This window comes from Stegostoma tigrinum, chromosome 16 (assembly GCF_030684315.1).
Source record: "Stegostoma tigrinum isolate sSteTig4 chromosome 16, sSteTig4.hap1, whole genome shotgun sequence".
In the NCBI taxonomy this organism is placed as follows: Eukaryota; Metazoa; Chordata; class Chondrichthyes; order Orectolobiformes; family Stegostomatidae; genus Stegostoma; species Stegostoma tigrinum.
In genome coordinates, this window is record NC_081369.1 from 6,384,261 (window position 1) to 6,404,426 (window position 20,166).

At 45.4% G+C, this 20,166-nt stretch overlaps 1 protein-coding gene across 4 annotated transcripts in view; it reads right to left on the reverse strand.

Annotated features, from left to right (window-relative positions):
* Positions 1-20,166, reverse strand: part of vac14 (vac14 homolog (S. cerevisiae)) — a 320,684-nt gene that overhangs the window by 242,283 nt on the left and 58,235 nt on the right. For all 4 annotated transcript variants that reach the window (XR_007249130.2, XR_007249129.2, XR_007249128.2 and 1 more), the window contains exons 8-10: positions 16,129-16,235; positions 14,741-14,875; positions 13,279-13,428 (exon numbers count right to left, since the gene is read on the reverse strand). Coding sequence is in view for 1 of the 4 variants with exons in the window: in XM_048546809.2 (XP_048402766.1) it covers positions 13,279-13,428; positions 14,741-14,875; positions 16,129-16,235 (392 nt within the window). In the remaining 3 variants the exon portion in view is untranslated. The remainder of the gene's footprint in view (positions 1-13,278; positions 13,429-14,740; positions 14,876-16,128; positions 16,236-20,166) is intronic.

A 20,166-nucleotide genomic window follows, 5' to 3' on the forward strand; every position in this document is an offset into this window, starting at 1 on the left:
GGAGAGTGAATAGTTCTTAATGGGGACTGTTAGTCTGCCGTTACACACACCTACTGTTAGTCACTATGTGATAACAAGGCTTGGCATGATGGGTTAAGGGCAGGGACATGGGAGTGTTTAGGCCCTAAAATTATGGAACTCTATATTGAGGGCTGTATAGCCCCCAAGTAGAAAATGAAGTGTTGTTCTTCCAGTTTTGCTGAGACAGAGATGTTGGCCAAGGTGGTATGTTAAAGTGGCAGGCAACTGGAAGGTCAGGTCTTTGATGTGAGCAGAACATAGGTGCTCTGCAAAGCAGTCACCTAGTCTATGCTTCGTTTCCCCCCACGTAGAGGAGATCACATTTTGAGCAACAAATGCAGTATAGTAGATTCTGGGAAGTGCAGGTGAAGTGCTGCTTCAGATGGAAGGTACGTTTGGGCCCGCGGATAGTGGGAAGGGAATCGGTAAATGGACAGATTACACCTTCACTGATTGTAGGGGGAGGTGCCGGTGCCGGTGGATGGTGATGGTTGGGCGGTGTGGGAGCTGTTGGGAGTGAAGGAACAGTGGACCAGGGTGTCCCAGTGGGAATAGTCCTTGCAGAAGGCGGATAAGGGAGAAGAGGGGAGTATGTGTCTGGTGGGGTGGCATCTCACTGGAGGTGCAGAAATGGGTCTGATGATCTTCTGGATGTGGATGCTGGTGTGGTGGTAGGAAAGGGAAAGGGGAACCCTATCGCTGTTGTGGGAGGGAAAGGAGGGGGTGAGGGTGGAAGTGTAGGAGACAGGTTGGTCCTGGTTGAGAGCCCTGTCAACAAGGGTGCTGGGAAATCAGTTGAGGAATAAGATGAATATTTCAGAGGGTCCCTTGAAGTTGGTGTCAGCAGAATATACGCAGTGGAGACGGAGGAATAGGAGAATGAAATGGAGTCTTTAGAGGAAGCAGGGTGTGAGGATGGGTAGTCCAGATAGCTGTGGGAGTTGATGAGTTTATAGAGGATACTAGTGGCCAGTTTATCCCCAGAAATGGAAAGAGATGTCGAGAAAGGGAAGGGAGGGATCAGAGATAGACCAGGTGAAAGTGAGGGCAGGGTGGAAATGGGAAGTGACACTGATGAACGGTCCTAATTTTGGACAGGACAGGGATGCAGCACCGATGATATCATCAGTATATCAGAAAGAAAAAAAAAAATTGAGAATAGGGCCCAGAATAGGACTGGAACAAGGAATACTCCATGTACCCCACAAAGAGAGGGGCATAACTGGGGCCCATGCGGATACCCATGGCCACCCCTTTAATGTGAAAGAGAATGAGAGGAGTTAAAAGAGAAGTTGCTAAATATCTTAGAATTATCAGCCTTTAATCCCATCAGTTTCTTCAGAATTTCCTAACTAATACAGATTTCCTTCAATTTCTGCCTCTGACCACACTCTCTCCCAACATTTTGGGATGCTATTCAAGTCCTCCTTTACAAAGGCAGAACTAATGCGTGTATTTAACTGGCATGCCACCTAAATGTCTTTCTTCACACTTTACCCTGTCGCTGATTGTTAGGGACCTACAGTTGTCTGCACTCACCTTTTATTCTTACATACGTGTAAAAGCTTCTGCTCTGTTCCTCATAAACTTAGCCTTGGACTTTATTTTCCACCCTCTTAATCAAATCTCTTTATTCTCTGTTGAAAGCTAAACTCCCAATCCTCCAGTCTGCTGTGCCTTTTGGAAAATTGGTATGCCCTTTTCTTGGATTCAATACTATTTCCTTTGTTAGCAAAGGTTGGGCCACGTTCACTGTTTGATTTTTGTGCCAGATAGGGAGGAACAATTGTTCCAGTTCCTCCATCTGCTCTTCAGGTGTTTGCCATTGTGTATTCACCATGTTCCCTTTAGGCAGCGCACTCAAAATTGTCAGAGCCAGCACTTGCCTCTGACCATCGTAGTTTCCTCGATCCATATTTCAGGACCCTAGTCTCAGAATAAACGTCACTCACCAGCTTCATGAAGAATTCTACCATATTTCGGTCACTCCTTTTAAGTCACACAGCTACACCGATAATTATTCTCTTCTAATTAGACAATATCCTGTCTCTAGTTGGTTCCTCATCATATTGATCCAGAAAAACCAGGCCATGCACATTTCAGGAATTCCTCCTCTATGGTCTTGTTACTGATTTATTTTACCTAGTCTATGTACAGATTTGCGTCACCATAATTGAAGCTGTTCCTTTGTTACACATGTCTCCAATTTCCCGTTTAATATCTTCCCCGACATTTCCACAAAAGTTTGGGGGCACTTTACAAACCCCACTCTAGTTTTCTACCCCTTGGTGTTTGAAAGCTCTACCATTTCAGATTCCACTTCACCAGAGCTAATATTCTTTCTCATTGTTGTGTTAATGCTCTCTTTAACTAGTAGGGCAGCTCACTTTTTCCTCTCATCTGTCCTTCCGAAAATTGAACGCCCCTGGACATTCAGTTCCCATCACTGGTCACCCTGCAGCCATGTCTCCATTACCCTCACTATATCATATCATACCATTCCACATCTATTGCATGATCAATTCATCAACTTTATGCAAATGCTCCATGCATTAAGACAAAGCCTTGGTCCCATCTTTTTAAGATTTTTTGTTTAGTTCACATTATTTTGCATTGTAGCCTTATTTGATAATTGCCTTTAAATTGTCTGCCTTTTTTAAAAAATTTCCCCATCTTTTGATTTTTCCCTATATTCTGTCTGCCTCTTTCGGTTCTTCCTTCTGTCATTACAGTTTAAGCCCTTGGCAACTGTACCAGCCAACACTCTCCCTAAGTCGGGTTCCAGTCCTACCCAAGTGCAACCTGTCCAGCTTGGACCGGCCCCCACTGCCTCCAGATCAGGTCCCAATGCCCCAAGGATCTGAAACCCTTCTCCTCGCACCATCTCTCCAGCCACGTATCAATCGGGTATATCCTGCTGTTTCTATTTTGATCAGTACATGGCACAGGTAGTAACCTTGCCATTACCATTGAGGTCTATCTTCCTCTATTCTATTTTTAGGACCTTGCTCCTTTTATTTACCTATGTCGTTGGCACTGACGCATGCCACAATGACTGGCTGTTCACTCTCCCCTTCGAGAATGTCCTCATAATCATTTCAAAAAATCCTTGAGTCTGGCATCCAATGGCAACATACATCCTAGAATCTTGCATGTAGCCACAGAAATACCTACCTATTCTCCACACAATTGATTCCTCATTAAGTTCCTATTCCACACAGACAGCAGGGCCAACCGTGGTGCAATGATTTTGGTAGTTTTTACCTTCCTGAGGGGCTATTCTCCCAGCAGTATCTGAAGTGGTGTATCTGTCTTGGCTGGAGGAAGGGCTGCGAGGAAGGTATGAAAGTCAGGGACAGGAGGAGAATGACAGAAGGCTTCGTTGTAGACAATAGGTGCCGGAGTAGGCAATTCGGCTCTTTGAGCCAGCACCACCATTCATTTTGATCATGGCTGATCATCCACAATCAGTATCCTGTTCCTGCCTTATCCCCATAACCCTTGATTCCACTGTCTTTAAGCGCTCTATCCACCTCTTTCTTGGAAGTATCCAGAGACTTGACCTCCACTGCCTTCTAGGGCAGAGCATTCCATATATCCACGACTCTCTGGGTGACGAAGTTTTTTCTCAACTCTGTTCTAAATGGCCTACTCCTTATTTTTAAACTGTGCCCTCTGGTTCTGGACTCCCCCATCAGCAGAAACATGCGTCCTGCCTCCAGAGTGTCCAATCCCTTAATAATCTTATACATCTCAATCAGATCCCCTCATCCTTCTAAACTCAAGAGTATAGAAGTCCAGTCGCTCCAATCTTTCAACATATGATAGTCCCACCGTTCTGGGACTTGACCTCGTGAACCTATGCTGCACTCCCTCAATGGCAAGAATGTCCTTCCTCAAATTTGGAGACCAAAACTGCACACAATACTCCAGATGTGGTCTCACCACAGCCCTGTATAGCTGCAGAAGGACCTCTATGCTCCTATACTCAATTCCTCTTGTTATGAAGGCCAGCATGCCATTAGCTTTCTTCACTGCCTGCTGTACCTGCATGCTTGCGTTCATTGACTGATGTACAAGAATACCTAGATCTCGTTGTACTTCCCCTTTACCTAACTTGACTCCATTTAGATAATAATCTGCCTTCCTGATCTTGCCAAAGTAGATAACCACAAATTTATCCACATTAAACTGCATCTGCCATGCATCCGTCCACTCAGCTAGACTGTCCAAGTCATCCTGTATTCTCATAACATCCTCCTCACATTTCACACTGTCATCCAGCTTTGTGTCATCAGCAAATTTGCTAATATTACTTTTAATGCCTTCGTCTATATCATTAATGTATATTGCAAACAGCTGCGGTCCCAGCACCGAACCTTGTGGTACCCCACTGGTCACCATCTGCCATTCGTAAAGGGACCCGTTTATCACTACTCTTTGCATCCTGTCAGCCAGACAATTTTCAATCCAAGCCAGTAGTTTGCTCCCAATACCATGTGCCCTAATTTTGTTCTATGTGGGACTTTATCAAAGACTTTCTGAAAGACCAGGTACACTACATCCACTGGTTCTTCCTTGTCCATCTTCATGGGTACATCCTCAAAAAATTCCAGAAGATTAGTCAAGCACGATTTCCCCTTCATAAATCCATGCTGACTCTGACCTATCCTGTTACTGCTATCCAAATGAGTTGTAGTTTCATCTTTTATAATTGACTCCAGCATCTTTCCCACCACTGACATCAGGCTAACAGGTCTGTAATTTCCTGTTTTCTCTCTCCCTCCTTTGAAACGTGGGACAACATTAGCTACCCTCCAATCTGCAGGAACTGATCCTGAATCTATAGAACATTGGAAAATGATTACCAATGCGTCCACGATTTCTCGAGCCACCTCCTTAGGTACCCTGGGATGCAGGCCATCAGGTCCCGGGGACTTATCAGCCTTCAGACCCAACAGTCTATCCAACACCATTTCCTGCCTAATATAAATACCCTTCAGTTCGTCCATTACCCTCGGTCCTTCAGCCACTACTGCATCTGGGAGATTGGATCTGTCTTCCCTAGGGAAGACAGATCCAAAGTACCGATTTATCCCTTCTGCCATTTCCTTGTTCCCCATAATAAATTCACCCTTTTCTGTCCTCAAGGGCCCAATTTTAGTCTTAACCTTTTTTTTTCTTTTCACATACCTAAAAAAGCTTTTACTATCCTCCTTTATATTTTTGGCCAGTTTGCCCTCGTACCTCATTTTTTCTGTGTATTGCCTTTTTAATAATCTTCTCTTGCTCTTTAAAAGCTTCCCAGTCCTCCGGCTTCCCGCTCATCTTTGCTATGTTATACTTCTTCTCCTTTATCTTTATACAGTCCTTAACTTCCCTCGTCAGCCCCGGCCGCCCCTGCCTCCCCTTAGGATCTTTCTTCCTCTTTGGAATGAACTGATCCTGCACCTTCTGCATTATATCCAGAAATACCTGCCACTGTTGTTCCACTGCCATCCCTGCTCGGGTATTGAACCATTGAACTTTGGCCAGCTCCTCCCTCATAGCTCCATAGTTCCCTTTGTTCAACTGCAATACTGACACTTCCGATTCTCCCTTCTCCCCCTCAAACTGCAGATTAAAACTTATCATATTATGGTCACTACCTCCTAATGGCTCATTTACTTTGAGGTCCCTGACCAAATCCGGTTCATTGCACAACACCAGATCCAGAATTGCCTCCTCCCTGGTAGGCTCCAGTACAAGCTGTTCTAAGAATCCACCTCAGAGGCACTCCACAAACTCCCTTTCTTGGGGTCCAGTACCATCCTGATTCTCCCAGTCTACCCGCATGTTGAAATCTCCCATAACAACAGTAGTGATACCTTTGTGACAGGCCAATTTCAACTCCTGATTTCAACTTGCACCCTACATCCTGACTGTTTGGGGGCCTGTAGATAACTCCCATTAGGGTCTTTCTACCCTTAGACTTTCTCAGCTCTATCCATACTGACTCTACATCTCCTGACTCTATGTCCCCCCTCGCAAGGGACTGAATATCATTCCTCACCAACGCAATCTTTTGTGGAGGTGTATGGTGGTCGTTTTGGCATTTGCAACATACACTCAAGTGAAATGCAATACCTTTGTTGGTCCATAGTAGGATATCAGCCCAAACTCGAGTCACATATCATCCCAGCCAGAAGCTGGATATCAACAGAGGCTCCTGCAATCAAGTCCCTAAATATTACACGTTTAAACCACCAATTCTCTCGCCTAGTACCATCTCTCCACTACAGAAGTTCCTTAAGTGCAAGAGAGAAAGAAAGGGAGACAGTGCACACAAGGGAAACACCACACATGCAAGAAAGAAAATGAGCAACAGCCTATCCACTAAACTGTCACACACAACTAAGCAAGATAATTGAAATAGCTAATACTCTGCTGGCCTTTACATCCAGAGGTAAGAATATACAAAAGGTAAAAGTCAGGCTTCAGCTGAGTAACCAAATACCATTTAGGTCACAGTCCTGGACATATCTTAGTTTGAATACTCTAGTTTTGGAGGGCTTGCAGCTTTGATTTGTTAGAGTGATACCTGCACTCTGAGGATTAATTTAAGAGGTGCATTTACTCAAACTGGGACTTTTAGAAAGTCAACCAATGACCTGACTGAAGATCACAAGATATTAACAGAAACAGACCGCGAGAGCGCTTACTTCCATTGGTTGGGGAATCAAGAACTGATATCAGGGGAGGAGGTTAGGAAACATTCTCCAGGTGAAGAGATAGAACAGAGAACAATACAGCATGGGAACAGGCCCTTCAGCCCTCCAATTTTGCGCCAATATACTAAAACTGCTATTCCACACTAAAACTGTCTTCATTACAGGATCCACATCCCTCTACTCCCTTCCTCTTCATGTATTCTCTCAGTGCATCTTGAAAGCTGCTATTGTGTCTGCTTCCACCATCTCCTCTGACAGTGTGTTCCAGACATTCACCACCCTTGAGAAAAGTTTACTTCACACAACTCCCCACTACTGCTCACACCCTCCCCCCAGCCCCTTGAATCTGCGTCCCTTGGTAATTGACCTCTCCGGCTCGAGAGAAAGCCTCATATTTTCCACTCTATTATTGCCATTCACAATCTTCTAAACGTCTCATCAGGTTACCCCTCAACCTCAAGCGTCCCAATCACTAAGTTTGGAACTCTTCAACAACTGCAGATTTGAGACTGATAGACCAATGTTAACCACTGATGTTCAGGGGTGTAGGGCAAAGATTCCACAGCCAGTTCATAGATCAATTACAATGAATGCGCCATGAGTTACTGGAAATCAAGACTGCTGCTCCCAGGGTCGTCACAAAGATTAAAGATTTCACAAAAAAAAACTGAACTCGATTCAGATTGACAAAGTCCAGAGATAATAGGAACTGCAGAATCTGAGATAACAAGGTGTAGAGCTGGATTAACACAGCAGGCCAAGCAGCGACAGAGGGGCAGGAAGTGGATGTTTCAGGCCTAGGCCTTTCTTCAGCTTTCCTGCTCCTCTGGTGCTGCTTGGCCTACTGTGTTCATCCAGCTCGACACCATGTTATCTCTCTTGACTAAGTACAGACCAGGTTTCTGTTCGTAACATGAAATTATTACTCATTACAAGTAATTAGACTGTAGTCACAGGCAATAACTATGAACCACTGGCATATAATACTACCATTAAAACTCTAACTTCTTACACACAAACAAAAAAATAGGTGTTGGCGACAGGGTGAAAGTTTGGGACTGCAATGCAGTGGCTCAGTGCTCACAGGGTCTACTGAGAATTCTTCTGCCGATCAGAACTCTACTCTCAGTCACTTATTTACAGGAGGTACAAGTGACTGATTCACACTTATAAATGGTGTCCGACGTACTAAAATTCACAGTTTATAGCAACTGAAGGAAAAGTAAATTGGTTTTCTTCAGACTTACAGCTTTTACTGAGTTGGAGAAGATCCAAAGACTTGTTGCAATTTTGTTCAGTCTCAAGCCAGACAGGTACTCAAGAGCCAATCATGTTGGTGTTGGCAAGCAGAAGGCCTTTGTCATCGAAGATTGGTCGGTGGACTAGTGACCACTTATTTGTTGCTGGCCAAATCTCCACAAGTACTTAAGGCTTTTGGTTCCAGCTTGTCTGCAAACTACACTTCAATCACTGCTTGAAGCAGCAGTTTTATAAACGATGATCACAATCAATGTTGGATTACTTGCTTCCAAAAACACACAGGAATCCTCAGTTTTAAACACAGTTCTTTTCTCATTTCAGTCACAATGTAACAATACAGAAAATAAAAAAAAAGAGACAAGGTCGTTACAAATAACAGAGGCAGCGTGAGGGTCCAAATGGCATCCCCTGTTCTTACATTCAATGGGCTGTGCACATAATAAACAGAATGCGAAGGGGCTGAATGTAGAAGAGTGCTGCGGCACACATACATGAGAGAAAAATACTCTCAATTATTCAGCTCATTACCACATTACTCACTGATATTTGTTCTGAGCCATTTAAGTTACCATGCCCTGTTGCAGATCTGCCAAGTGGGCTTAGTACTCAAGCCCACTCTACTAAAATCATAGCTTCACATGCTGACTTTTCAATTCATTTGTCCTTTTAAGCCCTTTCATTTCCTTAACTGACTACAATTACTTTCCAAATAGTTAGCACACTCACAGGCATCACTGGGCAACAGGAGATAGCAAAACCAAGAACACCTTTTAAGTACTTATGTGCATCAACTTCACAATCAATCAATCTGGTAACCTCAGAGAAACAGGACAAGGCAGAATTTGAAAATAATAAAATGTGAGGCTGGATGAACACAGCAGGCCAAGCAGCATCTCAGGAGCACAAAAGCTGACGTTTCGGGCCTAGACCCTTTGAGATTTTTTTTAAAAAACTACTTTTGCTCACAATTTATTCAAGCGTGTTTTAAACCATCTCAACAGCTGAAACAACATGATCCTTTCAAGATTTACAGATGAGCTGATACTGCCACCTAGTGGATATGAGAGACTGCAGTAATTTCTCACATCCCTGGGGCCATTTAATAATCCATTGTGACCCAGTTCAAATTCAACAACTGGCACTTAAACAGAACCAGAAACATAGGAAGACACCCCCAGGCACTTCACAGAAACATTGTCAGTAATTAGTGGATATAGACCAGTGGACAGCTGGTTTTAATATTGGTTTAAGCAGAAGGAGAAGAGGAAGGTGGTAGGCTTTAGTCAAGAAATTTCAGGCAAGGGGGTCAAGACAGCTGAAAGCATAGCTACTTTTTTGACCAATATATCACATCGTCTCAGTTGAACATTGAGAAGTTTTTCAGTATGCAAAAACTGAAAATCCAGCATCAAGCTCTAAGATTCTCCAGCTCTGCCCATTTAAAGTAATCATTTGATGAGTTGCATTGTCAATTCTGAATCAGCGACAACTGCTTTAAAACTCCAAGTGCTGAGTTTGTTCAGGATCTCAGGGCTCCCCATTCGCAAACCTTCTCTAGCATCTCAAGCCCACAACCCTGTAAATCTCTCCAAAATAACGAAGTGTGGAGCTGGATGAATACAGCAGGCCAAGCAGCATCTTAGGAGCACAAAAGCTGATGTTTCGGACCTAGGCCCTTCATCAGAAAAGGGGGATGGGGAGAGGATTTGGAAATAAATGGGGAGAGAGGGGGAGGCGGACTGAAGATGGATAGAGGAGAAGATAGGTGGAGAGGAGAGTGTAGGTGTGGAGGTAGGGAGGGGATAGGTCAGTCCAGGGAGGATGGACAGGTCAAGGGGGCGGGATGAGGTTAGTAGGTGGGAAATGGAGGTGCGGACTTGAGGTGGGAGGAGGGGATAGGTGAGAGGAAGAACAGGTTAGGCTGGGACAAGTTGGGCTGGTCTGAGATGCAGTGGGGGGGGGGGGGGAGGCGAGGGGAGATTTTGAAGCTGGTGAAGTCCACATTGATGCCATAGGGCTGCACAGTTCCCAAGTGGAATATGAGTTGTTGTTCCAGCAACCTACGGGTGGCATCATTATGGCACTGCAGGAGGCCCACGATGGACATGTCATCTGAGAAATGGGAGGGGGAGTTGAAATGGTTCGCGACTGGGAGGTGCGGTTGTTTACTGCGAACCGAGCGTAGGTGTTCTGCAAAGCGGTCCCCAAGCCTCCGCTTGGTTTCCCCAAAGTACAGGAAGCCACACCATGTACAGCGGTGTTCCTAAGATGCTGCTTGGCCTGCTGTGTTCATCCAGCTCCAAACTTGGTTATCTTGGATTCTCCAGCATCTGCATTTCCCATTATCACTGTAAATCTCTCCACTCAGTTACATCGTTCTGTGATACCCCCTTCATTTACTTCTGGTGTCTGAGCCTTTGCAGTCATATCAGCAATTTCTTCTCTGAACTTCACCACTCTCACTCGACCTCTAAGACCTTCCATAAAGTACTGTTGCCTCTGTGGACAACCATCTGTCTAAAGTGCAACTTTTATAAATGTATGCTATTTTATTATATTCTATTTTAGATTCATTACACAACAGCAATCTTTCACTGTTTCCGCATTACTCCCACCTTGAACAGCCTTGTTAATGTTGTGTAAAAGCCAGTTTTCTCATGCCCACAAAAGCAACAGCTCACAGAAACTTCCAAATGTCTACCAGGTGTTGGAGAGTTAAAGCTTAGCCCAGAAAGTTACGGCAGCCATCAATGCACACACTATTCCCAATACACATCACAACTTGGGTGAGGAAGGAAGCTCCGAGAGGCTGCTGTAGCGGTCAATGCGGTGTGGATCTGGCCATTCCTCCTGGCTGCTTTGGTGGTGGCTGAAGATGAGGTGGCTCCAGGAGGGCCTAGTTGTCCAACAGCCCGGGTTTCCCCAAGGCTTCTGCGGAGTCTTTGCGGTGTTGTGGTCAGTCTAGGTCTCTTCGTGACGGCTTCAGTTAGTCAGTGACTGCATGCGACATTGTGGTGGGTCCAGCCCGGGATTCCAACAAGGTGGGAGCGTTGGATCCTAGAGTCCACAGCCATGAAATGGTCTAAGTGTGTTATGTCTTAAATACTAATTTTGTTTTCTGTGTCATATTATTGTGGAAAGATTGTCACGCTGAACTTGTTCTTTCTTTATTCTAATTTATTACAATGATTTTGTACTATTGAAGGTCTGTAATGCTGAGCTTTTGATTTCTTTAAATATTCTTTTCCTAAGAAGGTGTACTCAAGAATCTGAATCAAGACACTTTTGTAGCTAAGATGGTGTTAAGTGGCAATCTGCAAATTTTTCCACTATACTCACGTGAATACGTGTGACAATAAAGCTAATTCAATTCAATTTCACCCAACAGCTAAGGGAGTGTCTGAGGCAGTATTAAGCCACATAGATCTCAGTCACAAGTCACCTCTTTGGTCTGTACGTCATCTACTTGAGGGGGTGCAGGGGTAGGGTAAGGAGAGAATGCCATTGATCATAACTGGAATCCATGACCTTCAGGCAAGCCCTTTGGTGACAGCCAAGGAGCAGTCATTGTCAGCTGCTTTGCCTTCCCCATTTGAAGAGGCTACCTACTGGACAGATACTGGAATTGCTGTCAATGAAGCTACACCCAACGAGGAAGTAATATTTTCAAAGGACTGAAAACAGTTAGAGGTGTGGGCAGGGGGAAGACAGATGAATGGAAAATGAACATGAAGTACCTCACATTCACAGATTAAATGAGCATAATATCACAGTCATAGCATTCAGTCACTCAGTCCACCATGCCTGTGGCAGCTTTCTGACCAGACCATCACATCAGGTCAACTGCTTCCCTACAGCCAGGCAACGCTTTCCTTTTCAGGTACAAATCATATCTTCTTTTGAAAGTCACTACTGAAGCTGTTTTTGTTGTACTGTTGGGCAGTACCTTTCACAACACAACCTCTTCTCATTTCTCCTCCTGGCTCTTTGACAATTATTTGAAATAACAATTGCCGAGGCTCAAAGCGAACTAGCATCATTTACACATGCTGGGCACAATGTCCTCATTAACGTGTGTTTCAAGGCTATGTATTCCTGTGATATAATGAATCTCTACACCTGGCCCATGTTTAAAGGTTCATTTATAACAGGTCTTAATGCACAATATTTCTGCATAATTAATGGTCCAATTGAGAACTTTTTGTAAATTATAAAATATACTTTACACCTTGCAGCCCTCTTTATCATGGTACGCAACTTAGCTTAAGCAGCATTGAACAGAATAGCACCAGAGGAATTATCTCACTAACTTAATGAGTGAGAAGTGGATTCTGGGACTCTGCATGCATAGATTTCTGGCATAACAAGGTGTGGAGTTGTATGAACACAGGAGGCCAAGCAGCAAAGGAGCAGGAAAGCTGACGTTTTGGGTCAGGACCCTTCTTCAGAAAAACAAAAATTCTGGCAATTATTTTAACTACTTCATGAAAACACAGTGTGCTGGAGTGGAGAATTCTGAGAGAGGACGCAAAGCAAAAGTGCAGCACGGTAGCTCAGTGGTTAGCACTGCTACCTCAGTGCCAGGGACCCCAGTGCAATTCCACCCTCGGGGACTGTGTTTGCACATTCTCCCCCTGTCTGTGTGGGTTTCCTCCTGGAGCTCCAGTTTCCTCCCACAGTCTGAAGATGTGCAGGGTAGGTGGATTGGCCCTGCTAAATTGCCTGTAGTGTCTGGGGATGGGTTTGGGTGGGATGCTCTGAGGGTCGGCACTGACTTGTTGGGCTGAAGGGCCTGTTTCCACACTGTATGGATCCATAGAGAATCAGACATATCCTGATTGACAGTGTAAAGGATCACTTTAACATTGAGGACCCCACCAGATACAGTTCATTCGTTAGGATTCAAGTCAAACATGGTCACACATACAATGTTAACTGGCCAAACGGAACCCAGGAAAATACTCAGCTTGAAAAGTCTGTTGCGACAATCAGTCTGAAAATATATTTGAGAGACGATCAGGAGATGACAGCCACTCATTCTGTCAAGACATAGCTCACAACAGCATGACTATCCAATATTGACCGTCAGGCCTCACAGGGCATAGAATGTTGCCATGGTAAGATGCAAAGTAGCTGCAAGCATCAGACAACAACACTCTCAAACTCAATCAGGAGGAGCAAGTGGTTTGGAATCATTGCATTTTGGACACACCTCCGGCCAGACTTGTGATTCCAACCTGAACCAGTTTGTGTGTGACACGTAGACAAGTCAGCGAGGATCACTTACGATCAGAGGAGCTCTTGGGGTTTGAGAAGGACTCATCAGCAGTGCCATCTAGCTGCTGCAGCATGAACTGTCGGATATTGTCACCATCATCCTCCGGCATAATCAGCTTCATCAGAGTCTGGTTACACACGTTTGCTACCTCCTTAATACCTGGACTTTGAATTAAGGAGGCAGAACACGAAGAACTGTAAATAAAGAAGGTCAAAATTGTGCAGGATGGCTTGCTCTATTTCTGAGACATGGAAGACCAAGTATTGACCTACTGGTTTAGAGGGTGCTGGCAGGAATTTTGGCAAAAGTAATGTCACTGATCCACTGAGACTACAAGACAGAACATTGTGGTTTCCCCAGCCTCCACTTAAGAACACAGCTGGCCTCAAGAACAGGATCACAGCCAATGCTCAAGGGGCTGAGATCAGCCTTAGGAAGGAGTTCCAGCCTGTGTATGACACCATCTTCGCTTCATTCCCAACGTTATTTGCCACCACAGCACACACAGGGCTGTCAGATTTATGAATTCGGAATCCGATGGACAAAGGAAGATATAATGCAGTAAAAGGCTCACGATTCTTAGTTTGTTCACAGGTACTAGGAGGTAATCTGATGGTTGTACAGCACAGTGGCTTGGTGGTCAGTGCCAGTGCGCCTCAGCACCAGGGACCAAGGTTCAATTTCACCCTCAGGTGACTGTCTGGTGGAGTTTGCGCATTCTCTGCCTGTGCGGGTTCTCTCTGGGCGCTCCGGTTTCCTCCCATAGTCCAAAGATGTGCAGGTTAGGTGGATTAACCATAGCAAATGCAGGGTTACAGGGACAGGATGGGTGGTTGGGTCTGGGTGGAATGCTCTTCAGGCAGGTCCGTGTGGATTTGATGGGCCAAATGACCTACTTCCACACTAAGGATTTTACAATTCTATAAAAGGTGATTTGGCACTGTTTGGAATGAGACACAAGTTAATGCTTCAGAGCCAGAATAACAGTCTGGAGATAATTTGCAAACGGGGGTGGGTGGGTGGGTGGGGGTTCTGACAAACTACTGATCATTATCTGGTTCACCCACGGTCTTGAGGGAATGAAATACGCTGCCCATACCTGGTCTAGCCTCTATTTAACTCCAGACCTACGGCAATGTGGTTCTGATTGAACTGCCCTTTGAAATGGCTGAACATGCCACTCAGTTCAGGGGCAATTAGGGATGGGCAACAAATGCCGATGTAACCCACATCCCAACAGCTCAATAGAAAACTATGAGTATTGCTCAAGGGGAAATGACACCCAATTTAAATAGTGTCTGGCCAATATCTCAGTCATAGATTAGGGCAATAGGAGAGAAACCAACAAGTTTGAAAAAGAATCATTGTGCAGGAAGTCCCAAGAAAGGCACTGTGGCAAAACCCGCAGTCTCTCCCTCACAGTAAGTGCATATTCAGAGATGGGTAAAGTGCCAACTCGAGAAAAGGATACTCTTCTTCCTGTCATCGTAGGAGAGGCAGGGTAGAACGGCCGTCAGGATTCCTGAGGAGTACGGCAGCATCGCACGACCAGCTAACTGGATAAACTCCCGCATCCAAGTCATTGCAGTCAGTTGAATCAAATCATCTGTGGAAAGCAAGAACATGCAACAGTAGTATGACCACAACTCTCATAGCACCCTGGCTCAACGAGATACAGTAACCAAAAGCTGGGCAGGGTTTAAACTTTGCAAGATAATAAAGTGTGAAGCTGGATGAACACAGTAGGCCAAGCAGCATCACAGCAGCACAGCTTTTGTGCTCCCGAGATGCTGCTTGGCCTGCTGTGCTCATCCAGCTTCACACTTTATCATCTTGGATTCTCCAGCATCTGCAGTTCCCATTATCTTTAAACTTTGCATGCTGTTCCAAGACAGTTGCGCATACTTATTTATGAAAAATGTTTAAAGTGAGGAAATGAAAGTGCACGTTTTAGGGATAGTAAGTGTGTTAAACACTTTCAAGTCGGATTTAGAATGATCAGAGCAAAACTCCTTGTATTTGGCCCAGGCTGCAAACACCACTAACAAAATGAACATAAGAAATTGGTTGCTGCCAGCTCAAAAGACTGTTCCCCAGCTCTATAAATGCTGTTTGAAGTCTACCCTTGGCTTCAAAATCCAGGTCAAAAGAATAACATCTTTCCTTTCAAATGCCAACACCAGTGAAAACATCCTCCAGCTTAGTATAAATCTGTGAAGTGTGGATAATTCTTCAATATGGATGCACAGCCATTTGGAGTTCGGCTGAGATTTCCAATGCCATCTCAAGTGTTCTTACAATCTTCAGAATACTGTCCTCCCAGTCAGGACTAGATTAGAACCCAGGCTCCCCACAGTGAAGGGGCACCGTGTTTAACCCATTGTATCATTTTGGTCTACAGTTCTTTCCAGATTACACTGTCTAGCTTAATATAAAATACTATTACTAGAATCTGCTACCCTCACAGAAATAGCTGGACAGCCAGCACAGACAGGAGGCAACGAGAAAGCAATATTAATTTTTAACCTCAACTGCAAGCCGTGTTGCTATAACAGCAAGGAGTTCAGCCAATTGCAAGTGTGAATTCACTAGCACAAGTAGAGGCTCCGCCAATTATTTGATTTGATTAATTATTGTCACGTGTACCTACGTTGAGCGAAAAGTTTTGTTTTCTGTGCGGTACAGGCAGATTTGGGATTATGTACCAAATTAGCATGTGGTAAAAAGGCTTTGGGGAGCAGGGGTGGTGAGGAGAGAGGGGAAGAGAAAGTGGTGAGTGGAGAAGATGTGAAGCTGAGAGTCAGAGGCAGGGAAAAGGACCAACAGCAGGGTACTGCAAGGTTGTGAAAGGGAACTCACCGGAGGCCTGGCAGTGGATGACCAAGATGTTGGCCATTTCAGCAAATTTGACACTTGAAGGGTTTTTCTTGATCTCTTTCAAAAACTCAACAAGGACAGTCTCACACCTAGAGGCAAGTTAAGAATGTTATCCAGGAATCCTGAAGATTAAGTTGCAGGCTGAAAGCAGTAAATACAGAACCCGAGTTTGTCGTGACGATTTTACCTAACTGTTCAGGTCGGCAAAGCTGTAGGATTAATCAGCAAACTGCGCTGAGTTAGCTGGTCACATCTAGCTGTGTACAGGGATAATACCTTCAGCACCACAGGTCAGGATGGGGAAAACATCCAGCAGTCGGTCCAGTAAATAAAGACTTTTTAAAAAATAATCCCTGCAGACACATACGGACTGACGTGCCTTGCTCAAGAAATTGATTTTGTAAAATATCTACAAAGCAAACTGTTTAATTACACAACCCCAGACTGTGGTCACAGTGGGAACATGGTGGAATTTCGTAAAGATTTCATTATTTGAGCAATACCGTTCACAGCCAATGTGCCCCGTAAAATGCCCTTCTTGGACATGGTCAACATTTTCAATGAAATGTGCCTCTAAATTTCTCTGCACAACCTCACATGCACGGTATTTAAACAAGTTCTGAATGGTATGTTGCAGGGTGCTTCACAGCTCTCCACGTATATCGTTTAACAAGAACACTATTCACAACCCGTGACTGACTTACTGGAAAGCCGAATCATGGCTGGATCAAACTCAGTGCACTGTCAATGGGCAAACTCCACTCAGCAGGCTGGGCCATAGCCATCTGAAAAGTTCCCTGTGATCAAAGCTGCCTATCTCAATCAACAAGCACAACCTCCGTGATCTTTAAGAAGCCCAACCCTCTCTCTAGTTAACAAAAAAAAAGTGTGAAGCTGGATGAACACAGCATGCCCAGCAGCATCTCAGGAGCACAAAAGCTGACGTTTCGGGCCTAGACCCTTCATCAGAGGGGGATGGGGAGAGGGTTCTGGTATAAATAGGGAGAGAGGGGGGAGGCAGACCGAAGATGGAGAGAAAAGATGATAGGTGGAGAGGAGAGTATAGGTGGGGAGGTAGGGAGGGGATAGGTCAGTCCAGGGAAGACGGACAGGTCAAGGAGGTTGGATGAGGTTAGTAGGTAGGAAATGGAGGTGTGGCCTGGGGTGGGAGGAAGGGATGGGTGAGAGGAAGAACAGGTTAGGGAGGCAGAGACAGGCTGGGCTGGTTTAGGGATGCGGTGGGGAAAGGGGAGATTTTGAAGCTAGTGAAGTCCACATTGATACCATTGGGCTGCAGGGTTCCCAAGCGGAATATGAGTTGCCGCTCCTGCAACCTTCAGGTGGTATCATTGTGGCACTGCAGGAGGCCCACGATGGACATGTCGTCTAAAGAATGGGAGGGGGAGTTAAAATGGTTCATGACTGGGAGGTGCAGTTGTTTATTGCGAACCGAGCGGAGGTGTTCTGCAAAGCGGTCCCCAAGCCTCCGCTTGGTTTCCCCAATGTACAGGAAGCCACACCAGGTACAATGGATACAATATACCACATTAAGCAGATGTTCACCTGCACATCTGCCAATGTGGAATGTCATCTTGGGGCCTGGGAGGTGGTGTGGGGCAAGTGTAGCACTTCCTGCGGTTGCAGGGGAAAGTGCCGAGTGTGGTGGGGTTGGAGGGGAGTGTGGAGTGAACAAGGGAGTCACGGAGAGAGTGGTCTCTCCGGAAGGCAGACAAGGGTGCGGATGGAAAAATGTCTTGCGTGGTGGGGTCGGATTGTGGATGGCGGAAGTGTCGGAGGATGATGCGTTGTATCCGGAGGTTGGTGGGATGGTGTGTGAGAACGAGGGGGATCCTCTTTGGGCGGTTGTGGTGGGGGCAGGGTGTGAGGGAGGTGTTGCGGGGAATGCAGGAGACGCGGTCAAGGGCGTTCTCAACCACTCGGGGCGGGGGGGGGGTGGGGGGGGGGGGTGCAGTTGCGGTCCTTGAAAAACTGGGGCATCTGGGATGTGCGGGAGTGGAATGCCTCATCCTGGGAGCAGATGCAGTGGAGGCAGAGGAATTGGGAATAGAGGATAGAATTTTTGCAGGACGGTGGGTGGGAGGAGGTGTATTCTAGGTAGCTGTGGGAGTCAGTGGGCTTGAAATGGACATCAGTTTCTAACTGGTTACCTGAGATGGAGACTGAGAGGTCCAGGAAGGTGAGGGATGTGTTGGAGATGGCCCAAGTGAACTTCAGGTTGGGGTGGAAGGTGTTGGAGACGTGGATGAACTGTCCGAGCTCCTCTGGGGAGCAAGAGGCGGCGCCAATAGAGTCATCAGTGTAACAGAGGGAGAGGTGGGGTTTTAGGCCTATGTAGGTGCGGAAGAGGGACTGTTCCACGTAACCCTCAAAGAGGCAGGCATAGCTTGGGCCCATGCGGGTACCCATGGCCACCCCCTTTGTATGTAGGAAGTGGGAGGAATCGAAAGAGAAGTTGAGGGTGAGGACGAGTTCGGCTAGGCGGTTGAGTGTGTTGGTGGAGGGGGACTGGTTGGGTCTGTGGAACAGGAAGAAACGGAGGGCCTTGAGGCCATCTGCATGAGGAATACAGGTGTATAGGGACTGGACATCCATGGTGAAAATGGAGGTGTTGGGGGCCAGGGAATTGGAAGTTCTGGAGGAGATGGAGGGCGTGGGTGGTGTCACGGACATAGGTAGGGAGTTCCTGTCTCCACCTCCCTAGCCTGTGCTTCCTCTCACCCATCCCTTCCTCCCACCTCAAGCCGCATCTCCATCTCCTACCTACTAACCTCATCCCACCTCCTTGACCTGTCTGTCTTCCCTGGACTGACCTATCCCCTCCCTACCTCCCCACCTATACTCTCCTCTCCACCTATCTTCTTTTCTTTCCATCTTCGGTCCGCCTCCCTCCTCTCCCTATTTATTCCAGAACCCTCTCCCCCTCCCCTTCTCTGATGAAGGGTCTAGGCCCGAAACGTCAGCTTTTGTGCTCCTGAGACGCTGCTTGGCCTGAGTTCATCCAGCTTCACACTTTGTTATCTTGGATTCTCCAGCATCTGCAGTTCCCATTATCTCTGATAAAATTGTAACCTCTCTCTGGTTACCTTCTTGCTCTAGATGTATTTGTAGAATCTCTTTGGATTATCCTTAACTTTATCTGCCAATGCTATCTCACATACCTGCTTTGCCTTCCTGATTTGTTTAAGAATGCCCCTACACTCTTTATAAAGATTAAGAGATTCAATTGAACAAAATTGTCTATACTTAAAAAAAAAAAAATTTTTATTCTTGACTAGAACCTCAACATCTTTATTAATCCATTGCTCCTTAATCTTACCAGCCCCACCCCTCACTAACAGGAATAAAATGCTTCTGAACTTGTCATCACACTCTTGAATGCATCCCACTAGTCAGACGTCCTTTTAACTGCGAACAGTCTACTGCAATCAATGTTTGAAAGTTCTTGTCTCACACCATTAAAATTTGCCTTACTCCAGTTAAGAACATTGCTAAAGAACACTTTCTGGAGCACATTTGACAAATTCTGCAAACTTCTAACACCATGGTAGTCTGAGTCAACATTTGGAAAATTACAATCCCCCATTATTGCAAACTTATTATGCCAGCATACATCTGAGAACTCCCTACAGACTTGTTTCACAATTTCTCTCTTACTATTGGGGGGGCCAAGAGTACAATCCCATCAACATGATCTTTCCTTTCTTATTTGTAATTTCTTCCCATACATTTTCACCGGATGATTTTTCGTAAATATCTTACCAAGTTACAGCAGTAATGTATTCCTTAATTAAAAATGCCACCGACCCCCTCCTTTCTTGCCTCCTTCCCTATCCTTCCTACAGCATCTAAAACTGGGAACATTGAGCTGCCAGTCTAGACATCTCTCAGCCACATTTCTACAATAGCTATGACATCCCAATCCCATGCCCTAAGTTCAAGAGCCTTACCTGTAAGACCCCTTGCATTGAAATAAACGTAATTTAGTTCTTCAGAGTTACT